This window comes from Malaclemys terrapin, chromosome 2, assembly GCF_027887155.1.
Source record: "Malaclemys terrapin pileata isolate rMalTer1 chromosome 2, rMalTer1.hap1, whole genome shotgun sequence".
Lineage (NCBI taxonomy): Eukaryota > Metazoa > Chordata > Testudines > Emydidae > Malaclemys > Malaclemys terrapin.
In genome coordinates, this window is record NC_071506.1 from 265,450,362 (window position 1) to 265,478,331 (window position 27,970).

Below are 27,970 nucleotides of genomic sequence, written 5' to 3' on the forward strand. Positions count from 1 at the left end.
TTAAGGCTTGATGAAAGCTTGCCTCTTTAATGTTGCTTTTCATAGTTGCCTGCATTATTGCTGGCTGCAATGCCCTGTTTGTTGTTGTTTATGTGTATTTGTTTTACCCTTATGCAGTATAAAGTCTGCTTAATGAATGGTATTATCTATGATAAAAATTAATGATAAAATATTATCTTCTTTGCAGTGTGCTGGCCTTGAGCCAAACTCTACTCTTCCCTGATTTGATATAAGTCTGAAGCAGCTTCATTCAGTGACATTTAAAACAGTCAAGCAGAATTTGGGCCCTGACCATTTCTGTTTGAATGTTTTATAAGGAGGTAGTTTTAAAGCTTCAGAGAAGACTATTCCTCGTTCTGTTGTTGTTTTAATTTGGGCTACAGGGAGTTAAGATCACACAAGAAATGTAGCAAGTATTGTGGGTGAATCTTCTCTTAGCAAGCATATGTCCACATAAGAAAATGGGACCTTTTAAAGTGTTGCAAATTACGACCCCAAAATCATTAGTCACATTGAAAATGTTGGCACCTAAATTTAATAGGTCATAACCTGCATTTATAAGCCAGAAAATGCAATTGGAGATATAGTTCAAAGTGATTTTCTTGTCCCTTGAAGACAATCTGTTATGTTGAATTTGCTATCCTTTGAGAAGCATGGTTGATTCTCAGTGGAAAACTACTAGACTCTATGCTTTGTGTTGGTTATAATGGAGGGAAAATAAAATAAAATCATACAAGGGCTAAGGAAAGAAAGGTGGTCATATTTTAAAAGGTGGACTAGAGACTCATTTAAAAAACTTGCGTACAGTGGTGTGTGTGTTGTAAGAGGAACTAATTTAATCCCAGTAAGAGTAATGACTGCTAGTTCGTTTACAAACTCAAGTCCCTGGTTTGAACTAAGAGATGATGGTCAATGGCTAAGGTTATACTTCATCAGAGTACTGTAGGCTGACTAATGAAATATGGCTTGAAATATGGGGTAGGGGTAGGGCTAGTTTTATGGTGGAGGGATAGCTCAGTGGTTTGAATATTTGCTTGCTAAACCCATAGTTGTGAGTTCAATCCTTGAGGGGGCCCCATTTAGGAGTCTGGGGCAAAAATCTGTCTGGGGATTGGTTCTGCTTGAGCAGGGAGTTGGACTAGATGACCTCCCAACCCTAATATTCTATGATTCCACATTTGTCTTCAAGTCATGTCCCTCCACTTCAGGTGCACATGAGCCTCTCAAGCCCTTGATGAGAGATTTCTAGCTAGCACTGTCATTCGGCCTGCACATGCACCTCTTTATTTAAAACATTTTGTTGTAGAGGCCATGGAAGTTTACAGTGGTGCTGAGAAAGTAAGTAATGTGTATTGCTGGAGGAAGATGTCCCACTTGTATTCCTTATAGTGACTAGAAGTGACAGGAATTGTTTCATATCCAGGCTCCCTGCCAGTCACTGTCAAGCTTAGAGTATGTAGCCAAAGGCTAAATTGGGGTCACGGCTGCTTCAACATGACTGGACAACTAATCCTTTGTTAGAAATTTCACTTCTGCATTTTATTTAGTTAGTTAGTTAGTTTCTAGATGGAAATATTTTCTTTGCATTCTGAAAACATATATGTTGTGTATAACCCAGAGCTAGCACGTTTTGGAAAGATTCAAACTAAGATTAATTTTGGTGGGTTTTTTTTTTATTTGAGGGTGTAAATAAAATCCCCTCAGATACCACAAGGAATTTTTTTGGTGGGGGGGGAGGGAGAATATCTAAACATAGTGGCGGCGGCGGGGGGGGGGGGGGGGAGGAAATGAAAGAGATTTTTTTTTTCTCTCTCTCTTTTCTTGCCGTCCTTGTTGAGTCTGGCTCACTCAGTCAGACGTTGGTTTGACCAATTGTGCCTTCTTGATGGCATATTGTATGTAATTCTGTTTAACTGCCATCCTAAACCTCAAGGATTTTAGAATATTTAAAGTAATATTTACAGAAAACATTTCTGCTCCACTGACACCTGCCATGCTACTTGGTTTTCATACTAGGGAAATAATTTGGTATTTTTCATAAAATCTAAAGAAAACACCCCCCTAAATCTATAACTTATTATTATAGCAACTAAAATATGCTAGGCATTTCCCAGACAAACAAGGAGACAAATTCCTGTCTAAGGACCTGACCCTGCAAACACTTAGCCTATGTCTACATTTAAACCGCTACAGCTGTAGCACCTCAATGTAGATACTCACTGCAGCAATGAGAGGAGTTCTCTCGTTGCTATAGTTAATCCACCAAACTGAGAGGCAGTAAGTAGGTCAATGGAAGAATTCTTCCATCAATCTAGCACTGTCTACACCAGGAGTTAGGGTGGTTTGACTAAGTTGTTTGGGGGTTGGATTTTTCACGCCCTTAAATGACATAACTGGGTTGACCTAACTTTTAGTGTAGACCTGGCCTTAGGCACATGGTCAGCTGGTCTCATCTGGTCATTGCATTGACTACTCACATGTATTGCATTGACTACTCACATGGGTAAAGTTAAGCACATATGTAACTGTTTAAAGGATCAAACCCAAAGGCCGGATTATGCAAATGCTTATTATCAAGGATAGTACCATAAGAAGCCCATTGTTTTCAATGCTTAAGCGAGGACCAGTGTTCAGTGGCTCTGCTCAAAGGAGTGTACAGTGTTCGCAGAGAAGCTCTAGGCCCACTATGCAGATAAGGGATAGAGAACAGATAGCACGATAGAGAAGCAGTATGTTAGTGCGGTGAAATTTAGCCTGTGTTGTACTTCTGCTATTTTTGTATCAAATTGTTTGTAAACATTTTCTAATGCTAATGTTGGTAACATTTCAGTGTGGGGACAGCTAGGAACAGAAGTTTAATATTTAAATTACTCAATCCTTCCTTAAAAGATTAGTCTCTGTAAAAACAAAATTTTAGTTACAAAAACGGTTGTTTTCATGATTTGTAAAGACTGCATGAGTGCTAGCAGGTTTGTAATGTAAACACTTTAACAGGACAGTTAGATCCTATACTGTAGGAGTTAGATCCAATCGGGTCCATAAAATGGCCATTTATATTCAAGTGCCAGCCTGAGCATCCAGATGTAGGAATGACTTTTTTTTAGACATCGCTATTTGATCATTGGGCCCTATAATCTGTTCAGAAATTGTTAATGAGCGACTCAGACAGTATCAAGCTCTGTATTCACAGTCCCCTCCACTTCCACAGATGGAAGATACCCAGTATCTGTTGGGTCTGGCCCTTAGGGGAGTAGAAGTGCTGATTTCATTGCATGCTCCCCTTTTCCTGCTGATGCTATGGGAGCTGTTTGTCAGATGCTTTGTAAGAATTGGGTTCCTCTCAACTGCATGTTGGGAACTGGCAGACCAGGACAGAGTGGAGGCGAGGATGTCCCTGGCAGGCATCATCAGCATCCTTCAGGGGAGTTCTGGTCCAACCGCCATTTTCTTATGCAGATGATCTCTCGCACTGCGGGTCTGGAACATTAGCAGTTAGACTCTTCAAAAAACATACTCTGAATTGTTAACTAGTTTCATTGTGTGCTCTGTTGACACTGTCTGTTTGTAAATCCATTTCAGCTTGTTTACTTCACTTTGAATGATCCTGAACTTTTTTTTTTAAATGCACGTCTAACTCCTTTCATAGTTTGTTTGGAACATCAGTGCTTTTTTGCTTTCATCTTTTAATTTGACACCATTGCAAACTGCCAGCCTCTGAAACTAGGTAATTGGGCAACACAAATGGCAGATCATAATCTTGGACAGCTCACTGAAGATTCCTGATCCGTGTGCAGTGTACAAAACAGCAATTAAGATATTAGGCTGCATTAATGAGACGGAAATAATACAAAAAATATGTAATTCTGTGGTCTTGCTCTACCGCATTCAGTTTTGGTCAGCATCTCAGAAAAGGCAGAGAGCAGAACATAAAAAAGTAAAGAAGATGAGTAAGAGGAGATGTGGTTTATGGGATTGAATATAAAATAAAGAATAGTTTAGGGAAGGATTGAGTGTTCTTACAATATTTATTCTATCTTTTCCTATGGGGGAAAAACAAAGGAGGGGACTCAAAAGTTAAACATTTGAAATGGAGAGCATGATTTTTAATGTAATATGGAATTAACCTGCATCACTTGCTATATTGAAGAAAATAGCATAGTACATTTTAAACAAAGATTAGATATTTATTTAAATTAGGAATAACATTTGCAGTTACAGCAGCTAGAATACAATTTTGACCCTGAGATTTCAGGGCTGGTCAGCTGCAGGTGAGTTAGGAAAACATGTCTTACCATATAATATTATGTATCAAAGGGGTAACCATGTTAGTCTGGATCTGTAAAAGCAGCAAAGAGTCCTTTGCTGCTTTTACATATAATATTCTGTAATTACATATACTAGGGGTTGGTTCACACTTTCCTCTGAAGCATCTGGCATTGGGAAAGAGGACACTGAACAAAATGGACCATTGGTACAGTGCTCCCATGTAGTGTTTCTTAGGGAACTAAGGACTCTTACGCTGCCTTTTGCCATATTGGGTGTTGTTGATTCCTGTTAAGGTGTTTTATATTTTCTCTAATTCTGTCAAGGTTTGGGGAGCAAGCTAGACCTGATTGATGCAGTTCTTGCCTGTTTGATTTAGCACTTTCTTCTGTGACTCTCATGGAAAATACATAAATTACTTCATTAGAAGAATGCAATAAATGTCTAAGGACTGTTTCTCACTGTCTTGCACCTCGTGTAGTCACAAAAAGAAGAACAGGAGTACTTGTGGCACCTTAGAGACTAACAAATTTATTAGAGCATAAGCTTTCGTGGACTACAGCGCACTTCTTCGGATGCATATAGAATGGAACATATATTGAGGAGATATATATACACACATACAGAGAGCATAAACAGGTGGGAATTGTCTTACCAACTCTGAGAGGCCAATTAATTAAGAGGAAAAAAATGTACATGGCAGAGGGGCATTGCTGGCACATGATGGCATATATCACATTGGTAGATGTGCAGGTATTTTGGGCGCTGCAGGGATCTTTTAGCTCAGGTAAAAGAAGTGTTGCTGTAGAGTGAATGGGGGAAGCTAAAAACACAAAAGAGTGAAGTTCAGCAAGAGAGAGAGAAGCAACCAATTTAACCATAAAAGTTATTTATTGAATAATAATGATAACTACACAAGGAGAGCTAAACCAACATAACATAAATGATTAAAGGTTAATACCTAAGGTAGAAAGAAAAACAGAGAGAGAGAAAGAGAGGGGGGAATCTCATCCACTCCATGAGGCTTGAACTGGTCCGGGTTCCCAGGTGATGGTGGTAGTGGAGGGTCCTGAATGCTGGAGACAGGCAGAGCCCCCAGCATGATCAGTCAGGAGAAGCTGGAGTTCCAGTGGAACTGATGCATAGTTTGGATCTAAGCATCAGAACCCTGACTAGAGGGTGAGTAGGGATTTTTGTAGACAAAACACAATTGTTCAAGGAAGAACAATAGATTTGTTTATAGGTAAACTGATGACTCAAGGGTTTTCTTTAGGCTAGACAATAGGAGCTGATCACTCTTGGCTCTGGGTGATGTCTTCTTCCAGGGAGCTCACAATGCAACTAGGCTGCTTCAGTATTTGGATATCAATTAAGGATTCATTACTAGAATTGGTCTGATAATTGTTGAGCTGGGTGTGTGCAGACATAGGTTCATTAGCTTCTGGAGCAGAGATTCCCATGATGCAGTGCTTCCCTGCTTTTTCTGGTCCCAGAATTCAGTGTGGTTCTCTGTTTTCCATTCTGTATGTAAATTGAGATGTCTTCCTGTCCCATCTTTCATGCAGATAAGGCTAGGGGAGTTGTCTCTGCTCTCCATTCTGTATGCTAATGGAGATGTGTTAATCTTGTCACCCTTGTCAGGAGGGGTCTAGGCCTTCACTGCTCTCTGCAAGTTTTTTCCTCTGATGGGTTTTGGTTTAAGCAGAGGCTGGGGGCGGGGGTTGTCTTTCATGAGCCAGGTTGGATACTGCACCCTGGTTTCCCAAGAACTCAAAGGTGTCTGGTATCACTGGTTAATTGTGCACTGTATAAAAATATTTCCTCTTGTTTATATTAAACCTGCTGCCTATTAATTTCATCAGGTGACCCCCTAGTTTTTGTATTGTGGGAAAGGCTAAATAACATTTCTTTATTCACTATTTCCACTATTCATGATTTTACAGACCTCTATCACATCCCCCCCTTAATTGTCTTTTTTCTAAGCTGAACAGTCCCAGTCTTTTTAGTCTGTCCTCATATAGAAGCCATTCCATACCCTTGATCCAATACCCTTGATTTCATACCCTTGATCTAATGGTGGAACTGGTGTGGCCACGGGGAGGCATGACCCCCACTTTTTAACATGGGCATAGTTTGGGGGATGGGGACACAAAACACCTTTTTTGAACATTCTTAATTTGATTTAAACTTGGCTTACATAAGTCAGTTCCTTACTGACTTAAATGTACATGCACTGTAAGGCCCTTTTATACTGCAGCAATGGTGCAAAGGAGCTTTAGGGTAAATTCAGATGTGTAAGCTTTATCAATTTACATGCAAAAAAACCCCAAACCCAAACACAACTGAGGTGTAGTACAACTAAACCAACAGATTCTAAGACCTGACATTTTAGTGAATTTTCCCTTGAAAATAGCAGTCCAAGCCACTGCCCCCTTTGCATTCCTGTACGTCAAACAGTGTTTTCTTTCCAACAGTTCTTATTAACTTTATGCAATATGCATACGGAGTTACATGTTAGCTTTAGTACAGTATGCAGCCTAAGTATTAGTAGGATGAATGTTATTGTACTGAGAAATTACATAACAGAGATTATCTTTTAGATGAGTAAGTATGAAACATTGTAGAATTATGTCACTAGAAATTAATAACCTAATTAATAACACGATCACTAGTGATGTCAGCTGGATGTGTTACAATAATTTGTCTAAGAAACCTTTGGACATTGTGTAATATTTATTAGTGCATATGGCCCTACCATGGCAATTTACTAGCACATGTCTTGCAACACAGTTTATTTAGAATTTAAAAAGTCAGTTAAAGGGACAGGGGAGAAAAGACATTTGTTATGGTGAATTGGCACAGCTCTAATTCCACTTCAACTCCAGTATGCATAGAACCTAATCTTACACTGATTTTGAAACTCATGGACTAGAAGGAAAAAATGTAAGTTACAGAACTAGCAAAAATGAAAGAGTTAGGAGGGAAGAAATGAAATCCCAGTATATGGAGCAGATCCTTAAAGCTGTAATGGAAATGGTAGGGTCTGTTTTGAACAGAAAGGATGAAGCTGGCACACAAAACCAGTAATCCCATTAACTTGTCAAACAACAGAGCCCTATTCACATTGTTGAAACTGCAGTTGTCATTCAAGCAATTTTAATATACTCATCTTGAATTTTTTATTGCCACAATAACATTGCAAAGACAACAGTCTTTTAGCAACAAAATCCGGTGAGATTTGGGCATCCAACTCTCTTAGGCTCCTTTGAAAATCACATTCAAACTGCTGCAAAAGACATTTTGTAAGAGAGCAGGCGTATTTAATCATCAAACATCATCACTGGAATGAGAAAAGCTAAAAACAAAAGGCACAAATGCCAGTGTGTTTTTCTTTTAAATAATGAAGATGACTGGGGAGGAAAAAAATCTTGATAATGATTAAAAATAAAGTAAGGTAGTGCATGCAGGGCCCGGTCTAAACAGGGGCGGCTCCAGGCACCAGCGCAGCAAGCGCGTGCCTGGGGCAGCAAGCCACGGGGGGTGGCCTGCTGGTCGCTGTGAGGGCGGCAGTCAGGTTGCCTTCGGCGGCGTGCCTGTGGGAGGTCTGCCGGTCCCGCGCCTTCGGTGGCAATTCGGCAGCGGGTATGCCGAAGGCGTGGGACCGACAGATCACCCGCAGAAACGCCGTTGAATCTGCATGACCAGTGGACCGCCCACAGGCGTGCCGCCGAAGGCTGCCTGACTGCCGTGCTTGGGGCGGAAAAAAACATAGAGCCACCCCTGGATCTAAAGCCCATTGAAGTCAATGGACAGATGCCAATGATTTCAATGGCTGTTAGATCAGGCTCTTATTTACTGCCCTGTACTTTATTCTAATTTACTAGGAGTAGGCGAAACATTAAATTCAACCTACAGAGTCTTGGCCTTGGAAGACTGAAAGAAAGTGCTCATCAGAAGATAACATCTATACAGAACTTTGGAAAATTCTTCTCTGGGAAATAAAAAGTTAAAAAATCCCACGTGTTTTAGAATAGTCCATAGCATTAAGTAATGCAAATAAATCTTGTAGTGTCACTCATCAAAATGTAGTGTTGTAGGGTGCTAAGAAAAAGGAGAATAAGAGAAATCTTAAGTCCCATCAGTTCTTGACATGAAGTCATACAGATGGTGTCTGCTGTAACCAGGTTCTCTCATAGGGAGGCCTGACTGGTCTGACAGTGAATTTCCCTATAATGACTTGTAGTCATTCTCTCTCATACAAGCCCCGAATGCACATATTCTGACTAATCATGGTTCATGAGCCTCTGAATTTCAGAAATCAGTTTGTACTTAGTTCTAAGTTTATAGAAGTACAACTGATGCTGTGCCTGGATGATGGGGGAAGGCAAAGAATGTAGAATCAGTGCAATTTATTCTGAAATGAGAATATGCAAACATGGAAAAAAGTTAGGGTAAGCAATGCAGACTAAACATGACATAAATTTGATATACTTGGCACCAACCATTTACATTATTCCTAAACAAATACCACCCTGTCAAGACCAAAACTAAAAAGAATGTATAATCTCTCTTGATCGGGTGGTGCATCTCAAAGGGTCACTAACATTTTAGGAAATACAAGAATTGCATGATAACTCAAGTGGTGGTCATGAAGGGCATTAAATGATCCTGATTCTCTTCATCAACCAGGAAGGGCAGTGGTCAAATTCACAGGTGGGGAAAGTGAGGCACAGAGAAGTGAAGTGACATGCCCACAGTCACTTATCAGGCTAGTGACAGAGTGGGGAACGGAACCTTAAACATTAGTTTGATATCTAAATGGCCAATAATGCAGTCACATGAGCACAAGACAACATGTTGAGTGAATGTAGTTCTTACTGATCTAAGGCTTTTGAGTGTACAATTGTCTCATTTGATCTTGTTCAGAGACTTTCAGTAGCCCAGTATACTGAACAGAAAAGCTTTAAAAAGTTACCAAATACAGAGTTTAAAAGATGCAGTGGTTTGTTTGGTTTTTGTGCTAGCAATCAGAATGAGTTTAGCTGCTCAATGAAGAAAGTGTATGGATCACTACTTTAACAGTTAGTGAGGATATTAATTAATTGTATTATTTGTAGCATACAAGAGAAGATATTTTAGTAACAGAGAAACTTTTGGTAAAGGACCACTATAATGACTATAGTATCCTGGTTTCCTTTTCTTTACTTTCTGGTACCATCTTTTTCCATCCTCGCTTGTACTTTCAATGTAACGCAATTTACTTCCCCGGTATTCCCAACCTTGGAGCTTTCATTTTCTTGTGCCAAGAATGTAACATGCACACATCCTCTCTGAATTGCACAATACACATGACAGGACCATTTAGCCCTTAATATTATTTCTATTTTAATAACCATCTATATTGATGGTAGTAACAGAGGTAAGGATTAAAAAAAATATGCAATATAAGATATAGCTTTAAATTTATGTTAACTTTTATGTCCCTTTTTAATTTGTGTGAATTTATTTCCAAGAAAATGGAGGACTAATACAGTGGCTTGAGCGAGTGACCTCCTCTGTATAAAATAATTTACAGAACAGTGCAATCCTTAGATCCCATGATCTTAATAAACCAAGACATAAAGATGTGCTACTGCATATTATGACTATATCACAACAGAGTTCACACCTTCTTACTTTTTAACAGAGAAACATTATATTTCCTGTAAGAGCAGAGTAATAGGTCTGCTTTGTTAAAAGAGCAGAGATAATCTGCATTGTTTTCTGGTCTATAGGAAGTTTATACTCAACTTACAGTTCACTTAAGTCACTATTTCTTAAAGGCGTGGTATTAATATATCTTAAATGAGTGTTATCTAGAATACAGCACAGGACAATAATTCTAGGTGTACATGTAATAAAACTCGACTTAGTCACTGAAAGCATTAAGAAAATATACACTTATTACAACAATTGAAACCCATCCATCAGCAATAAATACTGGAACCAATTTGGTGAATTAAAAAGACAGGATTTTATGATTGCTCACTGATAAATTAATGCTATATTCAGTTTCATCTTGAAGCCAACCACTTGAGTAATGAGTTCTCAGAGATGACAAACATGTTTCTTTTAAGAATAACTACTTTTCATTTGTTTGAAAGAAAATGTCCAAATTCAAGATCTAATCCTTGCTGAAACTGCTGGATCGCTCTTAAAAATATGGGCTAGGTAGTCCCCATAGCAACAGGAATACATTTCATAAAATTGCTAGTGTTTTTAGTGCAGGCTAAATATTATTGTAGGAATTTAAATATTTTTATGGCGTGGGACTGATTGTGCTGCTTGCACAGTACTCTGAATCGTAAGGAAAGTTGCCGTAGAACCTCCTGCGCAGGGTGTTTTACAAGAAGTGTAGAACACAAGGTTCTTGACCTGAACCGCTTACAGTTGAACTCAGTGGAACAGGAAACACCCAACAAACTTCCCCTGAAAGGCCTGATACCATCATCAGTGATAAGATCAGCATGGGAGGGTTTGTGAAAGTGGATTTCAAAAAGGAGGGGAGAGGTCTCCAAGCAGGATTCATAGAATATCAGGGTTGGAAGGGACCTCAGGAGGTCATCTAGTCCAACCCCCTGCTCAAAACAGGACCAATCCCCAGACAGATTTTTGCCCCAGATCCCTAAATGGCCCCCTCAAGGATTGAACTTACAACCCTGGGTTTAGCAGGCTACTGCTCAAACCCCCAACTGAGCCATCCCTCAAACTAGAGCAGGAGACACCAATTTGGCAATTGGGCCCAATCCTGTAGGCATGCTCTGAGCATGTCTAAGATCTGATACCTGTCAGATCCCACACTGGAGGGAAGGATACAGGCTGCCCATGGGGGTGTGGAGGAGAGCAGCACTGCACCCAAATCAAAGACAGCCAGGGGCACAGAGAAACATAGGGCAACAGTGATGACTTCAGCTCCTAGAGCATGGGCTAGCTGAGCAGCTTATCTGGCTTAGGGGGGCCTAACTCAAGGAAGAGTTTTGCAGCAGAGGATCCTGAATGGAGGGAGGTGCCTATCTCTGCCCAGTCGACCAGGTGTACTAGCTCAGCTCTCTTAGGTTGGCATTTCATTCCTGGCTAGTTTAGTTAGCTCCCTGCTCAGCTTGCAGGCTTCTAGGTACCCCCTTCTTTTAGGCATGTGACTCTCCCTGTGCATTTTTTAGGGATCTTGGGCACCTAGCTTGGGGCTGGGGGTTCCACTAAGTGACTGGCCATCTAGGGGTTAGATGTTGCAAAGCTAAGTGGAGCAACACCTACATACCTTTGAAGATCTGGGCTCTTGTGCCCACAGAATCCCATTGAGTCAGTGGAATCCACAGAAGTGTAAGGATGTTATGCACAAGGGTGTGTATTTGTAGGCCTGGGGCCCATGAAGTACAATAAAAGGAATAATCTATTTTATACCATTGAAAGCCCAGGATTTCAATTTAAAATGAAAGTTTATCATCAGTCCTTGGTTCTTTAATTGGGGAAGCTTCCCACGAAAGCTTATGCTCAAATAAATTTATTAGTCTCTAAGGTGCCACAAATACTCCTGTTCTTTTTGCGGATACAGACTAATACGGCTGCTACTCTGAATCCTATTCCATTGGGACTTTTACTAATTTCCATGGTCATGTTTTCTCTGGTGCCTCTGGGTGGGGAGTTTGGGGCTCCTCTGCATCTCCACCAGTTCCCGATTCAAGTTTTCTATAACACATGAGGGGTTCTCTACACCAAACAAACAAGCAAAACTACTTTGTGAGAGAGGATGATCAGAATAAAGGAAGAGAACGGCTCAGGTGGCCTGTCTCTTAGGCAGGCTTTCTCGGACCAGCCCTTTGGGACTTGGTTATCAGCTGGCCTACTGTCTTTAATTAGGGTCTACTTGCACCCCCTCCTCTTGGGGCACCCTGCTTTACAGCTAGTCCATGATGTTTCAGGGGAGGTGAGGCCTGTGAGTGTCTCTTTCTTGACACATCACTCTCTGAGGTGTAGCGGTCTTCTTCCTGTTCACCACAACCCACCCCACCCTGGGCGGGTTTTCTCTCTTTAAGATTCCCTCCCCCACTCTTTCCAGTCAGAGCAAACCTAACAGGTGCACCTTGTTGGCGCTGAAGGAGCTCAGAAAAGCTTGCTAGTCTCCTCTCCCACAAAGGCAGAGTGTACCCCTTCACACTCTCCAATGTTTTACTGCTACTTTAAAAACAAACTAACTCAATACTAAAATGTCAGGAGTTCTACAAAAATGTCAAGACAATCCACTTCTATGCACTGTCTAATACAAAAATAAAAGTAGGCATCTATTTCCCTTGTAGTATCTATTGTACCATTTAGAAATTAGGAGAATGGTGGTATTTGATTAGTTGTTGAAGTAGTGTGTTGGAATTGGGCCATGCTCTTCAGATAACTAGTGAATGCTAACAGGGACTGGTGTCATTTGCCTGGAATGTCCTTAAGATCTATTTGCTAAATGTAGGTAATTTGTTTCCCTCAATTTTTAACTTTAAGAATATATTATAGCACATTTGCAAGATACTTCATTTCATTTAACTTTTAATTTAGATTTGCCCAAATGCGTGCTGTGCTTGCTAAATGATTTAAACGTTGTTCTGCTAATTTTGACATAAACCAGGATCGCTAAAATTACCTCCTTTTAATGCTATTCTTCTGGAAAAATTGCAGCTTCCTAATGTTATTCCTTCATCACTGTGTTCTAGCAATTTTTAAATGGTGTAAAACAACACATTTTTCTACCAGATGAGTTTTTGCAATATTTCTGTTTAACTCTGTACAATTTTCAACAAGTGCTGAATCCAAATGAAGAATCTTGTACAAATGGAAGTTTAGACACATCAAAATGTTGTAAGCGGCATACTTTTACTTTTTGAAATATGAGGTCAGAATCTCAGCTGGCATAGCTCAATTGAAATAAATGGAGCAAGGCTGACTTACAGTAGCAGAGAGTCTAGCCTATTATCTTAAATATGATATTCTTAAAATACTGTGAATTTGTGCCCCTTAGTAACACAAGCCCCAGAATGTGTATGCACATAAATGCATGTGCCTAACGTTGAAAATTGGTTCCATAAGATACAACAGCCTGCACTGATGTTAAAAAACTACCAGTTAATTCTATCAGATAACAAGAAATGGTTTATTAATTTGTTTCTCATAAATCACATGTGCAGTATTAATACCTTATAGTACTTTAGTGGAAAATAATTTGAGACAAATACAATTCATCGTAGGCATCAAAAGAAGTAGCAGATTAATTCTGACTTTTTGGCATTACTCTTACGAATTTTTCATTTCTGATAGCATTGCATGTATTAATATTTAGGCAGTAAATTAAGGGACAATGATGGTTGTTCAGTGGTGCATCCCCTTTGTGCTGCTTTTGATTTGTAGAAGTGGCTTTTAGGCTTTTAAGGAGGAATTTGAAAAGAGAGAGGAAGAGCTGTTTGGGTCCCAGTTTACCAAAGCATTTAAATATGTGTACTTGGAGTCAACGGGACTTAAGCGCTTTCTCATGTCGGTTGCTGAACAAGGCTGGACTACTGAATCAGGGCTTTGGAGCAGAAGTTGTGGAAGACTGTTCCAAGTCTAACCCATGCTTACAAAATGTGGATCTCTCTTTCTCTTGTGGCTGACGCACATTGAGGCTTATGAGCCTACTAATGGAGCAGGGTTATTTGGTGGAAACAGTTGATGTTTGAAGATCAAGAAGTCCCACATTTGATTTCCCCATCAGAGACGACTTCTTTAGGGGCATTGTATGACATGAGTGTAAAGGAATAAGCATGTTTAACATTTGCACAGGAATTCTGTAGCTGGTAGCCAGACTAAAAATTGTTAGAAAATTATGCAGTTTTTATTCTTTTAACTATTTAAAGCAATGCCACATTATTACACATTTGATTGCACATATTACTAATGGTTTATGAATATATATTTTTCTTCATAGATTAATTTCTACGTACTAGTGAGGGCAATCTACACCCTTGGACATAGTGCGTCTCTGATTGCTCTAACAACAGGAAGTGTAATTCTTTGCCTTTTCAGGTAAGTATCTCACATGAACAAAAATAAGCAAGAAAATAGGAAGATATTTTTAAATCCTTGTCTGTTTTATGATTATTCAGATGTTTATAAAATTGATGATTTTTAAACTTTGAAGAATTTAATAACAAATAATAGTTGCATTGGTAGCTTGAATTTATGTTTGCACCACTCATATCACATGATTCCAAAGAACTTTAGAAATTCATACATAGTACAACCTACATGCACAAGAGTAGACCAGATCTAAACCATTTAAGGCTTTATTGATCAAAATCAACACCTTGAATTGTACCTGGAAATAAATAGAAAGCCAGTCAACACTAACCAAGTGGGCAGCCATGTTCTCATGAAGCTTCTGGATGGTCTTCAAGTGTGTTTTAATATAGAGTGTCTTCCATAATCATTCCTGAAAGTCACAAAGGTGGTGAGATATTGAAGAGAAATACCATAGTCACAATGCTTTCATTAAATGGAAATGGAAAAACGCTCTTCTGGCCATTGACACCACTAGAGATCCTGGGAGTAACCCACAATTCAGATTGGTTCACAGAATAAAGAAGGGCAGGAATATATTATGGGGACAGATACCTTCAAATGCCAGCCTCACCTCAGTCCCTGGAAAAATCATGGAGCAGGTCCTCAAGGAATCAATTATGAAACATTTAGAGGAGAGGAAAGTGATCAGGAACAGTCAGCATGGATTCACGAAGGGGAAGTCGTGCCTGACTAACCTAATTGCCTTCTATGATGAGATAACTGGCTCTGTGGATGAGGGGAAAGCAGTGGATGTGTTATTTCTTGACTTTAGCAAAGCTTTTGATACTGTCTCCCACAGTATTCTTGCCACCAAGTTAAAGAAGTATGGGCTGGATGAATGGACTGTAAGGTGGATAGAAAGCTGGCTAGATCGTCGGGCTCAACGGGTAGTGATCAATGGCTCCATGTCTAGTTGGCAGCCGGTTTCAAGTGGAGTGCCCCAAGGGTCGGTCCTGGGGCCGGTTTTGTTTAATATCTTTATTAATGATCTGGAGGATGGTGTGGACTGCACTCTCAGCAAGTTTGCAGATGACACTAAACTAGGAGGCATGGTAGATACACTAGAGGGTAGGGATCGGATACAGAGGGACCTAGACAAATTAGAGGATTGGGCAGAAAAAAACCTGATGAGGTTCAACAAGGACAAGTGCAGAGTCCTGCACTTAGGACGGAAGAATCCCATGCACTGCTACAGACTAGGGACCGAATGGCTAGGTAGCAGTTCTGCTGAAAAGGACCTAGGGGTCACAGTGGACGAGAAGCTGGATATGAGTCAACAGTGTGCTCTTGTTGCCAAGAAGGCTAACGGCATTTTGGGCTGTATAAGTAGGGGCATTGCCAGCAGATCGAGGAACGTGATCGTTCCCCTTTATTCGACATTGGTGAGGCCTCATCTGGAATACTGTGTCCAGTTTTGGTCCCCACACTACAAGAAGGATGTGGAAAAATTGGAAAGAGTCCAGCGGAGGGCAACAAAAATGATTAGGGGTCTGGAGCACATGACTTATGAGGAGAGGCTGAGAGAACTGGGATTGTTTAGTCTCCAGAAGAGAAGAATGAGGGGGGATTTGATAGCAGCCTTCAACTACCTGAAGGGGGGTTCCAAAGAGGATGGAGCTCGGCTGTTCTCAGTGGTGGCAGATGACAGAACAAGGAGCAATGGTCTCAAGTTGCAGTGGGGGAGGTCCAGGTTGGATATCAGGAAAAACTATTTCACTAGGAGGGTGGTGAAACACTGGAATGCGTTACCTAGGGAGGTGGTGGAGTCTCCTTCCTTGGAGGTTTTTAAGGCCCGGCTTGACAAAGCCCTGGCTGGGATGATTTAGCTGGGAATTGGTCCTGCTTTGAGCAGGGGGTTGGACTAGATGACCTCTTGAGGTCCCTTCCAACTCTGATATTCTATGATTCTATGATTCACCTCCTCCTGCCTACTAGCATCACCTTTATCTTCTTCAAACTGAGCTTCAACCAACTTTCTTTCATCCATGCCCCAATCTCCACCAGGTACTGGAAGCTAAGAAAAGGCATCGTCCAGCTTCAGCAAAAAAGAGATGTTGAGCTGCATGTTATCTGCAGCATGATGGTGCCAGAGCCTCAACTCTGTCTCAATCTACCACAAGGACAACATCTTTTGGGGTCTTTCTGTCAAGAACAAACAGAGCAATTTCAGGAGTAATCTCCTCCATCCTAGTTAAGGTCTGCAAGCAAATCAACACCACCTTGTGTTCAACACTGTCAAGGGCTATTAATGCATGTGAAGGACTGTAGCATAGACTCCTGACTTATGTCCATCGCTAGAAGGTAGAAAATGAGGAATCCAGAGGACATCAGTGCAAGCCTTATTACAGACTCCTCAAAACCGTCACCCAAAAAAGGCAGGTCAAACAGAGGGTGATATTTTCCCATGCAGGGAACAAAGAAATGCTTATTTGAGGAAAGCTAGTCCCCTGGGAGACAGTGTCCGTCACCAGCAATGGAAATGAGCACAAACCTATGTGTGTACATGCGGGCACTCTTCATTCACACAGTATCGACAAAATGGGGCATTGTATACATTGGGATCGTTCTTTGGGAAGTGGGGATATTTTTAGAATTTCAGTCCCCCTCCCTTCTACCTAATTAGTGCATCCTCAATGATAAATCACACTTGGGAATATTGGTTTGAGAATCTGTAAATGACCCAAATGCCTTTAAAAACCAATATCTTCTGGGGGGTGATCCAAGGATAGGTAGTTTCATTTCCCATTCTCCAGGAACAGAATAGCTGAAAACACCTTTGTTAGCTATTTATATTTATATTGAATAGGCAGTTGTTGTCTGGAAGGATCCCAAGGTGCTTTACAGAAAGTACCAATGTAGTGTATATAAGGATCCAGGGAAGTATATCTATCTTTGAGGTGGAGCCATCCAGCCTATACAATAGTATTTAAGAGGAGGAGTAAAGAATAACTTCTTCAAATGAAATTTCTGGGAGGAATTTCAGGCAATTACACTCGTGAGTTAAAAATTAAAAGTTACTAAAGCAACAAAAAAAATCAAAATTTTAACGTCATCCAACAGGATTAAAATTTGAATTTTTGATGTTAGTAATACATAAGATTTTTAAAATTGTGCATTGATGCATACAACTGCATCAGTGGAATTGGACGTGCTCTCCTCAAAATCTACAGCATTTATCCCTGAACATGTACACCATTATTTTCTGAAACAAAGTTCTGGGGTGGAAGGAGTTCAATTTAACTGTGGGTGCTTTATGTACATATGACAAATATATAAAACCTCTCATTTAGCTGGCTCTGTTTGCTTTCCCTTTCTAGTCTAGCACATATTGAGGAATTATGAATAGCAGAACTGACACAACTTCAGTGCTTTCTGATCTTTATTTAATGTACTGGCTACTATTTATGACTAGTCATGCTAAAATTAGGGCAATTAGATGAAAAAAGGAAATTTTGTTTCACACAATTGCAAGGTTCTCTTATACACTCTTTATTAAAATTGAAACTTCTTTCATGTACTTGCAGACCCTTGTTTTCTATCAGCGCAGAGACCTAATCAGGATTCTGACTACTTTTTTCCCACCAAAGGGCAGATTCTGAAGTATTTTACGGGGAAGGAATTATGACCCTGGCATATCTCTTGTTTTCAAAGCACTTTACAATTGAGGTTAATATCATTGCCCCCATTTTACAGATGTGGAAACTGAGGCACAGGGAGGAGACATGACACAAGGTCAGCCAGCAGGCCAATGCTCTGTCCCTTAAGCCACACTGCCTCTTACACAATTTTTAAACAGTCAAAATCAAAATGAAACATTTCAATGGACCCAAAACAAAATGTTTTTTAAAATTTCATTTTGTGGGAATATCAAAATTTGCTATTTCTGCTATGTATAAAACTTTTTGTATATCTGACTTTGCTGCTGTTTGCATATAAGCAGATTTCTACACATGCAGAAATCTAGCAACTATCTCTACAGTAAGGGCCCTGAGCGTCTATCATTTTCACTGAACTGCAAGAGTACAGCATCTCTCAGGAGCACCTTGCTCCTGGCAGGATTAGACTTTTATTCTTTCAAATCCAGTATGAGAGAGAAACATGTTGTTTCTATTAATTATCCAAGGAAAATAATTAAATGTCCATTCTTCCCTGGAATGTGACCTTGGCTTTCATAGGGATGTATTAAGCTATGTACCATAACAGCAATGGACCCTTGGCTGCTTTTGGATGTCTCAGGCCCTGCATCAGCAAAGCTCTTAAGCATATGCACAGCCATTGAAGTTGAGCAAGGGTTTAAAGTTAATCATGGGATTATGTCCTTTGCTGAATAGGCCAAAAATTCATTTTGCATCTCTGCCACACTAGAAGGTTATGACGTCTTCTCTCAGATGCAGAGCTGACCACAATTGGCCATGCTTTTGTCACCTCCAGAATGGGTTATTTGATGCTCTTTGCATAGGTCTATGCCGGAAGACCACTCAGAAGCTTCAGGCAGCACAGAATGCAGTAACCTGCCATAAAATTCTATTCTGTCTGCATTCCTTCAATAACAACAGTATTCTCTGATCTGTACTAGTTTCCAGCTGCAGTTCAAGGTGTTGCTTTTTACTGATAAAATCCTGAGTGGTTTGGTTCCTGTCTGCCTTATAGATTCCCTCTCTCCTCTGCTGTTTAGTGAGGTCAGCTAGGATAAACACTGCATTAAAAGACAAGGTGCTGGAGGAAGGGTGTTTCAGGTGATAGGTTCCTACCTCTGGAATCTACTTCCCACTAGAGTTTGTTGATTTTCCTGGCACACTGAAAACCTCATCTGTTTCCCAAGCTTTCACAAGAGCAAGTGGATTAAAGAGTAGAGGTTTTAAGTCCAGATGGACTGGAAGGAAGTGCAGTCCAATTTGTATTTTTGTAGGTACACTATTTCTAAATTGTTCATATATGCACCTGCATCCCATGATGTGCACACTTTATGAATCAAAATACTGGAATTAAAGACAGAAAAATCCAACAAGAATACATTAGGAAGGGGTATTTCAGAAACTTAGCTAGAAGAGTTAGGCTTTTGACTGGTAATCTAGAAGACAAAGGCTAGAGAACACCAAAAATAGAAAATGAAAAATCACCTTTATTATATACTTTTCATGGTAATATGTGGAGAAAATGGCAGCAGGGCCTTTTAATCTGTGACACTGAAAAGGTGTCAAAGATGCCCTAATTGTATGCACTGGTCAGAAATTTTTTATTTTAAACCCTGAAAGGGTCGTACCCAGGGTCACACACAAAGAAAGGGCAGGTACTCACTACAGGTTCATTTCACTAAGAAACAGTTTAAGACTAATCAAAAGACTGTATGACAGCCTTTCCGTCCTGGAAACTAAAATGCCTTTTTTTTTTTTTTTAATCTCTTCTTTAATGTAGAAAACTTCACTGCACACGGAACTACATCCATCTGAACTTGTTCCTCTCTTTCATTCTAAGAGCAATCTCTGTTTTAGTCAAGGATGATATTCTTTATTCCAATTCCAACACAGCTCACTGTTCAGAGGATCAGTCATCATGGGTAATGCAGCTCTTTTGGCTACACTGTGTAATATTTTTGCCTTTTAACCCTCTCCACCTCTGCATCCCTGGTGAATATTTGGGAACATTAAGTTGTTAGTGGAGGGAGCTATGAGAGAACTAGTGGCAGGTAGAACTGGGATGCAACTGCAGGAGAAGAAAGGGAGTGGAAGAGCTGGGGGGGGTGAGCTAATGCAGCTTTGCATATTCAGGCAGGTAGCAGAAGAATTTCAGCTATAAAAAAAACAATCACCCATGACCCAGGATAAATATGACAGCAAGGAGGTGGGGTAAGTCAGGGTAGAGGTTAGAAGTGGAAGATACATCAGCTGGGAAATGGGGAAGGCTAGATGTTCTGAGAAGGCTCTAGCAGCCGTATCTGGAGTTGGAGGAGGGGCATTAGGGGAGGGAGAGCAATGAGAGACGGAGTGGGTATTTGTAGGAGAGAAAGACCGCTCTAGCAATCAAGTCACACTCCCAGTAGTTGATCGAGGGCTGTCATCTGCATTCTTGGCAAACCATATGGCACAGTAGGGATAAGGCATTAACACAGTATGCAGGGTTGCAAAATCTCAGAGGTTGAGAAGGTTGAACAGTTAAATAGTATATCACATACCGTCGTACAGAGCAGTGGTTTTCAAAGTTCAGGTCATGACCCAGTACTGGGTCACGGAATGCAAGGCACTGGGTTGCTTTGTTCAGCACTCAGGGACCCTAGCAGCTGGCCAGTAAAAACTAGTAGTCCCTACCTGTTCTGACACTGCGCTGCACCCCAGAAGCGGCCAGCAGAAGGTCCGGCTCATAGGCGGGGGGGCCACGGGGCACAACCAATGAGAGCTGGACGGGGCGGTGCCTGCGGGTGAGAGCTGCGCGGAGCCACTTGCACGCTTCTGCCTAGGAACCAGACCTGCTGTTCGCTGCTTTTGGGGCGTAGCGCAGTCCACAGTGCCAGGACAGGCGGGAAGCCTGCCTCTGCACCCCAACTGCGCTGCTGACCAGAAGCCACTGGAGGTAAGCCTGGGCCCCAACCCCACGCCCCAATCCTCTGCCCCAGCCCTGAGCCCTCCCAAACCTGGAGACCATTCCTGCACCCCAATCCCCTCATCCCCAGCCCCACCCCAGAGCCCTGACCCCTCCCACACCCCAACCCCCTGCCCCAGCCCAGAGCCCCCTCCCACACACTGAACCCCTCATTCCTGGCTCTACCTCACAGTTCTCACCCCAACCGTCTGCCCCTGCTCCATTGGGTCGTGGGCATCAACAATTTTCTTCAACTGGGTCGCCAGAAAAAAAGTTTGAAAACCACTGGTATAGAGTATCCCCATCTCCTTGGTTTGGAGCAGAACTGCTGCAAAATAAATCTGCAGACACTGCTGAAGAACTCAGAGAATATAATTTACAGTGTTTTTCCCCTGCCCATTGTCGCTAAATTTAGAGTATAGAAAAAACTGAAGAAAAATGCAGTGCAGTATTTTTGTATTGATAAAGGTACATTCTTCCATTGTGCAAAACTTTTCCAAGTGACTCTTAAGCTATATGTACACGATCTGTCAACTGAAACACATTCACTGAAGAAATATTTAATACTGGCACTGTAAAATCATTGTAAACAGGTCACTTGGATTGACATCTCAGGGAGTCAAGAATGCTCAAAACCTTGCAGCATTAGGCTCTTGGCCCTGATCATGCCTGTTTGCACCCAAGTTGTTTCTGTTTTTGTCCTGCAGTTACTCTTGGTTGCAGCTGGATATTCTTGCAGTTGGACTAGTCCAGATCAATGTGCTGTTCCCTAATTTCTGTTGCATTGTTGTTGAGATGATCTGATGTTGCTTGGAATAGTGGCTGCTTCTTACACTATTTGAACCCTGGTTTAGTTACGTAACGGCTTGGAGAGTTTGACTCTCACTTCGTGTTTATGCATTCCACAGAGCTATTTGTGCTCTTGGCACAGGTCTTTTAAAATGAACCGTTTATAAAGAATTGGAAGAGGTTCTAAAACTGAATAACTTTTTTACACAATTTGGCTGGCTGATGGCATCTATTCATTGGCTGGGAACTGCCTCAGCTAACTTCAAGAGGGAGGGCAAAAGAGGCCAAAGAGGAGTAAACGGACAGAAAGTGTATCATGACTTTGAGTCAAGATAAACTCTTCTGACCCATAATGGAGTGATGCATTCTGATTGTCTTTAACAAATTGGGAAACACTGGAGAATTTCACAGTGGAGGAGGGAATTTTGATGGTATAATTTTTATTTTATAAATATCCTTAAACCCTGACCAGTGGGACTGCATTCGGTACCTAATTCTAGATTTTTCACTTTGACCTTTGAAAATTCACACAGCCAATTTTTTGTTATTGTTCTAACAAATTAAAACCTCCAGGAAACTTTTAGGAAAACCTATAAAGTGATATGTGTTTATTATTTTAATTGATGGTCTTTCGTATCTGCCTTTTTTAATGTTTATGTCATGATGATTTCAAGGTTTCTGAGTAAATTGGCTGCAAGGAAGTCATAGAAATAAAGTTTTGGCTAACTAAATTCTTTTGTATAAGCATTCTTTATATTTTAAATGCATCACCTTATTTCAGGGGCCATTGAAAAAGAACTTTTCTATATTTTGTACGTGAGCTATTGACATAGAAGAGAGATAACGGAACATAATGTGTAGAGAGCTTGAGTCTGCAGAAAAATGTTTGTAACAAAATATTACTGCATTATCCTTGCAAGAAGTTTAATCCTTGTTTGTTTGTAACACTTCAGGTTGGCTGCAAGGCTAGTTTGGTATTTTTCCAATATTGTGTTATGGCAAACTTTTACTGGCTCTTAGTTGAAGGACTTTACCTCCACATCCTCCTTGTGGTAATATTCTCTCCTAACAGACATTTCACAGCCTATCTTCTCATTGGCTGGGGTAAGTACTTAAATATATACATTTTTTTTTTTTTTAGCTATGGATGGGTCAGGCTCAGTGTTTCCCACTGAGATAACATTATCTCCTATTAGACAGCTACCATCCCTGGACCTGATTCCACAGGCTAAGACAGCCCCTTTATTCTGTTCCACCAATGCAAATCTAGCCACCAAGAAATTGTTCTGGCATAAAAGGATGTAGAGCTGGCACAAAGGCTCCATGCCACTCCCTCACAGGCCACTGCACAGTGACTATGTAGAGGGCATGTCCAGGAAAAAGTGGATATGTGTAGAACACTTCTGTTTTCTCAAGTATTCCCACAGACCTGAATGCCCCCTGGAAACTATCGGCAGCCGGGCACAAGTTAAGGTCGCCTTGAGGTTATCCTAATCAGTGTCAGGGGCTGGTTGACCCCAGAATAAGAGAAGTGCAAAGCCACCATTCTCCTTCTCTCTCACATGCCCAGTTCCTGTGTCTGAATGGAGCTCGAATTCAGTGATGAATCAGGCCCCACATGTTCATTGTATTCTTTAAAAGTCGGGAGTGACTTTAATGCCTTCAGTGAAAATGCGGGGTTAGAAGCACTTGTTTATGCCTCATTATACAGGAAGACACTATGGAAGCTATCCTTCACATTGCTGCCAATTCACTTTAAATGCTTGTCAGAGGAATGGCTCTGTCTTTGCTGGGCATCTCTTGAACTGCAAAGAGTGCCAAACACTGTGATGATGTGATGTGCATGTGTACGATATAAGATGAAGCCACTAAATTCATTTTCATAGTTATGTAAACTGGGATTTGAATTCAACTCTCTGACAGTGAAATTTGGACCCAGTAACTCTTTGTGCCAGCCAGTCCCTTATTCTTTATCTTTAATATACTTTCCAACATATTATAAATATTTTTGTTTCATTTTTACACACTAATTCCTTTCATACCCGAGAGCCAAAGGAAGGTTTTATAGATGTGAAGCCATTAGAAACTGATTATAAAAGTATACTTGGGTGTAGCTGGGAAATGGGAGTGAACCAATGTGTGTGAATGCCTTTGTAAAATGATTTGCATGTCAAATTTCACTCCTAATATTTATCTTCATTTAGACCAGGGATGCATAACATTTGTATCCCCAAGGATCACACTCAGGAGCCTGAGGGGTGTACACCCTTTGTATATTCTGTAAGAAATAAATGCACTCACCTGTAATAATTCCATGTGCTTGTCTTCATTGGGAGATGGATAGGAATTGTTTGCACCCTGCCGCTGGTCCCCACCCTGCAGCTACAGCTACACTTTATTATTCCATGTGCTGCATTTTGCCTCATGCCAGACCTTGTATAGTCTAGTAGTAGATGGTTACAAGAGGGGTAAGGGGTTTCAGTTCATAGATTTTTACAATCATTCGCTATAACAAACTATAATTTCTTAGGAATTCCTACAGTATTCATCATCTTGTGGACAGTGACAAGGATCTTTTTAGAGGACACTGGGTAAGTAGCTAGGAGGATGTAAACTTTATGCTTCAAACTTAAACTACAGCAGGTCTTCCCCTGGGATTGCACTGCTTGCACAGGGATAATTTGCTGTTTTGAAGGAGGTAAATAGCAGAGGACTGCAGTATCTCAGAGGTGCCAGTCGAGTGACAGGTGTTCAGAAGTTATTCAGCATGCAGTTTTATAGATGCATCCAATCTGAAAGCTCTGATGGGGATGAAGTTAAATAGTTTATGGCCAAATACTGCCAAATACTCTGTGGTGCATATGTGGTTCCTGTTGAATTCAGTGAGAGCTATTTGCACCCAAGGCCAGTATTTGACTTTTAGAGAAGCAGAGGCACCACTAAGAGTGTGATGATGCCATCTTGCAAAGTACTAAGCACTCTCAACTCCTACTAGCATCCCTGGTAGTTGTGGTTGCAGAGCACCTCACCAGATTAGGCTCTAGATGACTTAGAAACCCTTGTCCGTAGCATCTGCAATAGTTGGTACAGATGATGGGTTATTCCTCACTTCTCAGGCAACCTATTTGCAATACCTCTAAAAAATAAACTGAAAGTGATGCCGTTCTTGAATTGGTACCTTGCTATGGTCATCACAGTTGGAAGCTTACAAACTATTAAATGTTTCTCCTATATAAGGTTTATCACTTGTAGCTTCTGTTCTCTCAGAAGTTTTAAGCTCTGTTTCTTCAGAAGTGCTGAATACATACTAAAGTCAGTAGGGGCTGTGGGCACTGAGAATAACTGACTGTAAAGTCTGATGGTCATTGAAGGGTAAAATGGCTTGGGGTGGAAAACTGTGAACAAATTATTTAAAGGAGGAAATTAAAGTCCAATTTTTCAGATGAAGTTCCAGGCTTATACTTAATATTTCCAAAATCAGCTCCACTCCTCTGTAACCCAAATAGTCCAGCAGTAAATTATATCCTTTTAATTGTATTTGTCAGTTACGTCAGATCATTCTGCTGCCCCAGATACTGTAGCTAAGCTCTTATTGGAAAAGTGTCATGACATATAGAGTGAAACTAAACTTGAGAGTCCTTCCGGGGTATCTGTCTGGGTTTCTTCCAACACTGCTCTGTTTTAATTGATTTGAATGTGCACATTAAATAAAAATAAAAGCAGGAGAATATCAAATTATATTGCTTAGAATTCACAAGAGCAGACTATTTTTATTTTGACTTGTAAATCCAAAACACTTGTCTTCACATAGCTCGCTTGCCAAATAAAATTAGTATTAACATAATTTTCCCTTTTACTCTCTTTATAGTTGCTGGGATACAAATGATCACAGTGGTCCTTGGTGGGTTATACGATTACCAATTTTAATTTCTATTATAGTAAGTAAACTACATTTTGCAATATGAATTGTATATCAGTTTGCAGCCTTGTGCAGTGAATATACACATTATTCTTTACAACTGGCTAGAGATAGGCAAAAACTTCATTTTAATTAAATAAATTACTTTATAGGGGAGATTTTAAACAGATGCCCAGGTCATTTAAACTAATTGCCTTTAAAATTTAGCTGCCTCCTGTTAAATGACTGGTTGATTTTGTTTGTTTTGTTTTAAACTCTCACCAGCTCAAGAACCTTGGGGGAAGAAAACATCAAGTTAAACCTTTCACGTGGATTATAGATTTACTTTTGTTTATAAATATTATTACAGCAGGAAAGAATGACAGCTGTGTGTATCTTTCCTTAACTAGTAGCCTAGAATTACATACATTAGACATGAAACATTTACACAGAAGGACATTTTTAGCATGCTACACAGGGATTGTGCTCCATAGAGTTCATTAATGTTAACTGAACACATGCAGTTAAATTCTTGTTCATTGTGTTGAAGATGTACCCATTAGTGTGCATAACAACAGCTTTACCTCCAATGCTAAATACAACTGCAAACTGATGCATTTTGTACAAATTAGCTGTAGCCTTCAGCATCTCATTTGGTGATATTTTGTGGCTTCTGAATTATAGTGTTCATTAAGGGTCTAATTCAGCAAAGCACTTACGAATGTGCTTAACTTTAAGTGCATGCCTAAGTGAGGTGCTGAATCAGGGCCTAAACAGGCAGTCTACTCACTGAAGGATCTTGGTGTCAATCCAAAGGACCTTATTCCTCCTTCACCAGAGTGAGTTCTACATTGTTTAAACAAGACGGGGCAAAAGATGGTTCTTGGGTGAATTTGCATGAAATGAGGATTCACCAACATGAATGTTTTGCTACATAACGGGATGGACACTCAGCAGATGTACAGCATGAAGGGAAGCAAATGTCCAAAAGGAGTTGGAGAAGTAAGGAGAATACACTGAATGATCAAACAAAATAAACCATACAAAATATTTCAAAAGTGCAAAATTAAAGCTCCTACTGAGCACCTTTGATTTAAACAACTACTCTGTATGCAGCTAGGGCTGCCAACTTTCTAATCACATGAAACCAAACACCCCTGCCCCAACCCTTCTCCGAGGCCCCGCCCCCCGCTCACTCCATCCCCCCTCCCCCCGCTGGGGCAGAGGGTTGGGGTGGGGAGGCCCAATGGCACTTACCGCAGCTCCCAGGAAGTGGCCGCTGGGTCCTGCAGCCCCTTGGCACATGGGCGACCAGGGGAGGCTCCGCACACTGCCCTCACACCAGCAGGCACTGCCCCCGCAGCTCCCATTGGTCACAGTTCCCAGCAACTAGGCACTGCTTAGCCGGCACTTGGGACCTGGCAGCCGCTTCCAGGAGCCATGTGGAGACCCCACTGCGCCACCTGGGTCCCTTTTGGACTGGGCGTTCCGGTCGAAAACCGGACACCTGGCAACCTTATATGCAGCTGAGCTTTCATGGGTTACTGGTGTCCCAGAAAATAATGCTTCAAGCTGACCCTTGAAAAGTCCTAGAACTTGCAATATCTGAAGACAGCAGTTATCCTAGTGCATATTGACAGACTAGTTGGTGCTCTAGAAGGATTCTGACAAGGCTGGGAAGCCTGTTTGATGGAGGAGAGGATGCTTAATTAAACTCTTCTGAATCTTAAACTGACCAAATCTTAATTTGATTCTAGAGTTACACTGAGGTACAAACCAGCCCTCTGTTTTTCTAAATCGGTAATTGAATTGATATAGTAATAAAGTATGGAAATGTCCATGTACATGGACTGTATTGGCTCAGGTTGTGCACACATTTGGGATCAGCTGTCTTTTTCCAGATCTGTTTTCTCTCATGAGCAGCATGCTTTCAGGGGTGAGAACAACAAAACAGAGCCTAGTGCTTCTGCTATTTAAGCTGTAAATAAAATCACACTCCTGTCGGATTAAGTGATCCCCCAGCTGTTAATTCTGAATCACAGTTTTGTATCTGTGGTGTTAATTTGTGAAAGAGAAGTTCACAGTGGATTTGGGCCATTTGCAGAGAACTGAACTGCACTGCTGAAAGAAGTAGGAATGGACATTCAATCCCCCAGTGTGACGGATGAATTAAGGTGCGCTAGTTACTTTGGTCTAGATTGTCTTTGCACCTAAGGATTGATAAGAGGCAGAGCCTACAGGAGCCCTGAGGAGCTGTCGGAGTTACAAATCTTGTCCTGTTTCCCCCTCCCTTTCTCAAAGGGGGAAGTAAATTGTTATAGGCCTTTT

At 40.8% G+C, this 27,970-nt stretch overlaps 1 protein-coding gene across 2 annotated transcripts in view; it reads left to right on the forward strand.

The window, feature by feature from the left end:
* The window catches only part of VIPR2 (vasoactive intestinal peptide receptor 2), a 103,713-nt gene that overhangs the window by 60,424 nt on the left and 15,319 nt on the right, over positions 1-27,970 (forward strand). For both annotated transcript variants that reach the window (XM_054021061.1, XM_054021062.1), the window contains exons 5-9: positions 14,246-14,343; positions 19,795-19,936; positions 22,698-22,848; positions 24,275-24,335; positions 25,613-25,682. In XM_054021061.1, coding sequence (XP_053877036.1) covers positions 14,246-14,343; positions 19,795-19,936; positions 22,698-22,848; positions 24,275-24,335; positions 25,613-25,682 — 522 coding nt within the window. The remainder of the gene's footprint in view (positions 1-14,245; positions 14,344-19,794; positions 19,937-22,697; positions 22,849-24,274; positions 24,336-25,612; positions 25,683-27,970) is intronic.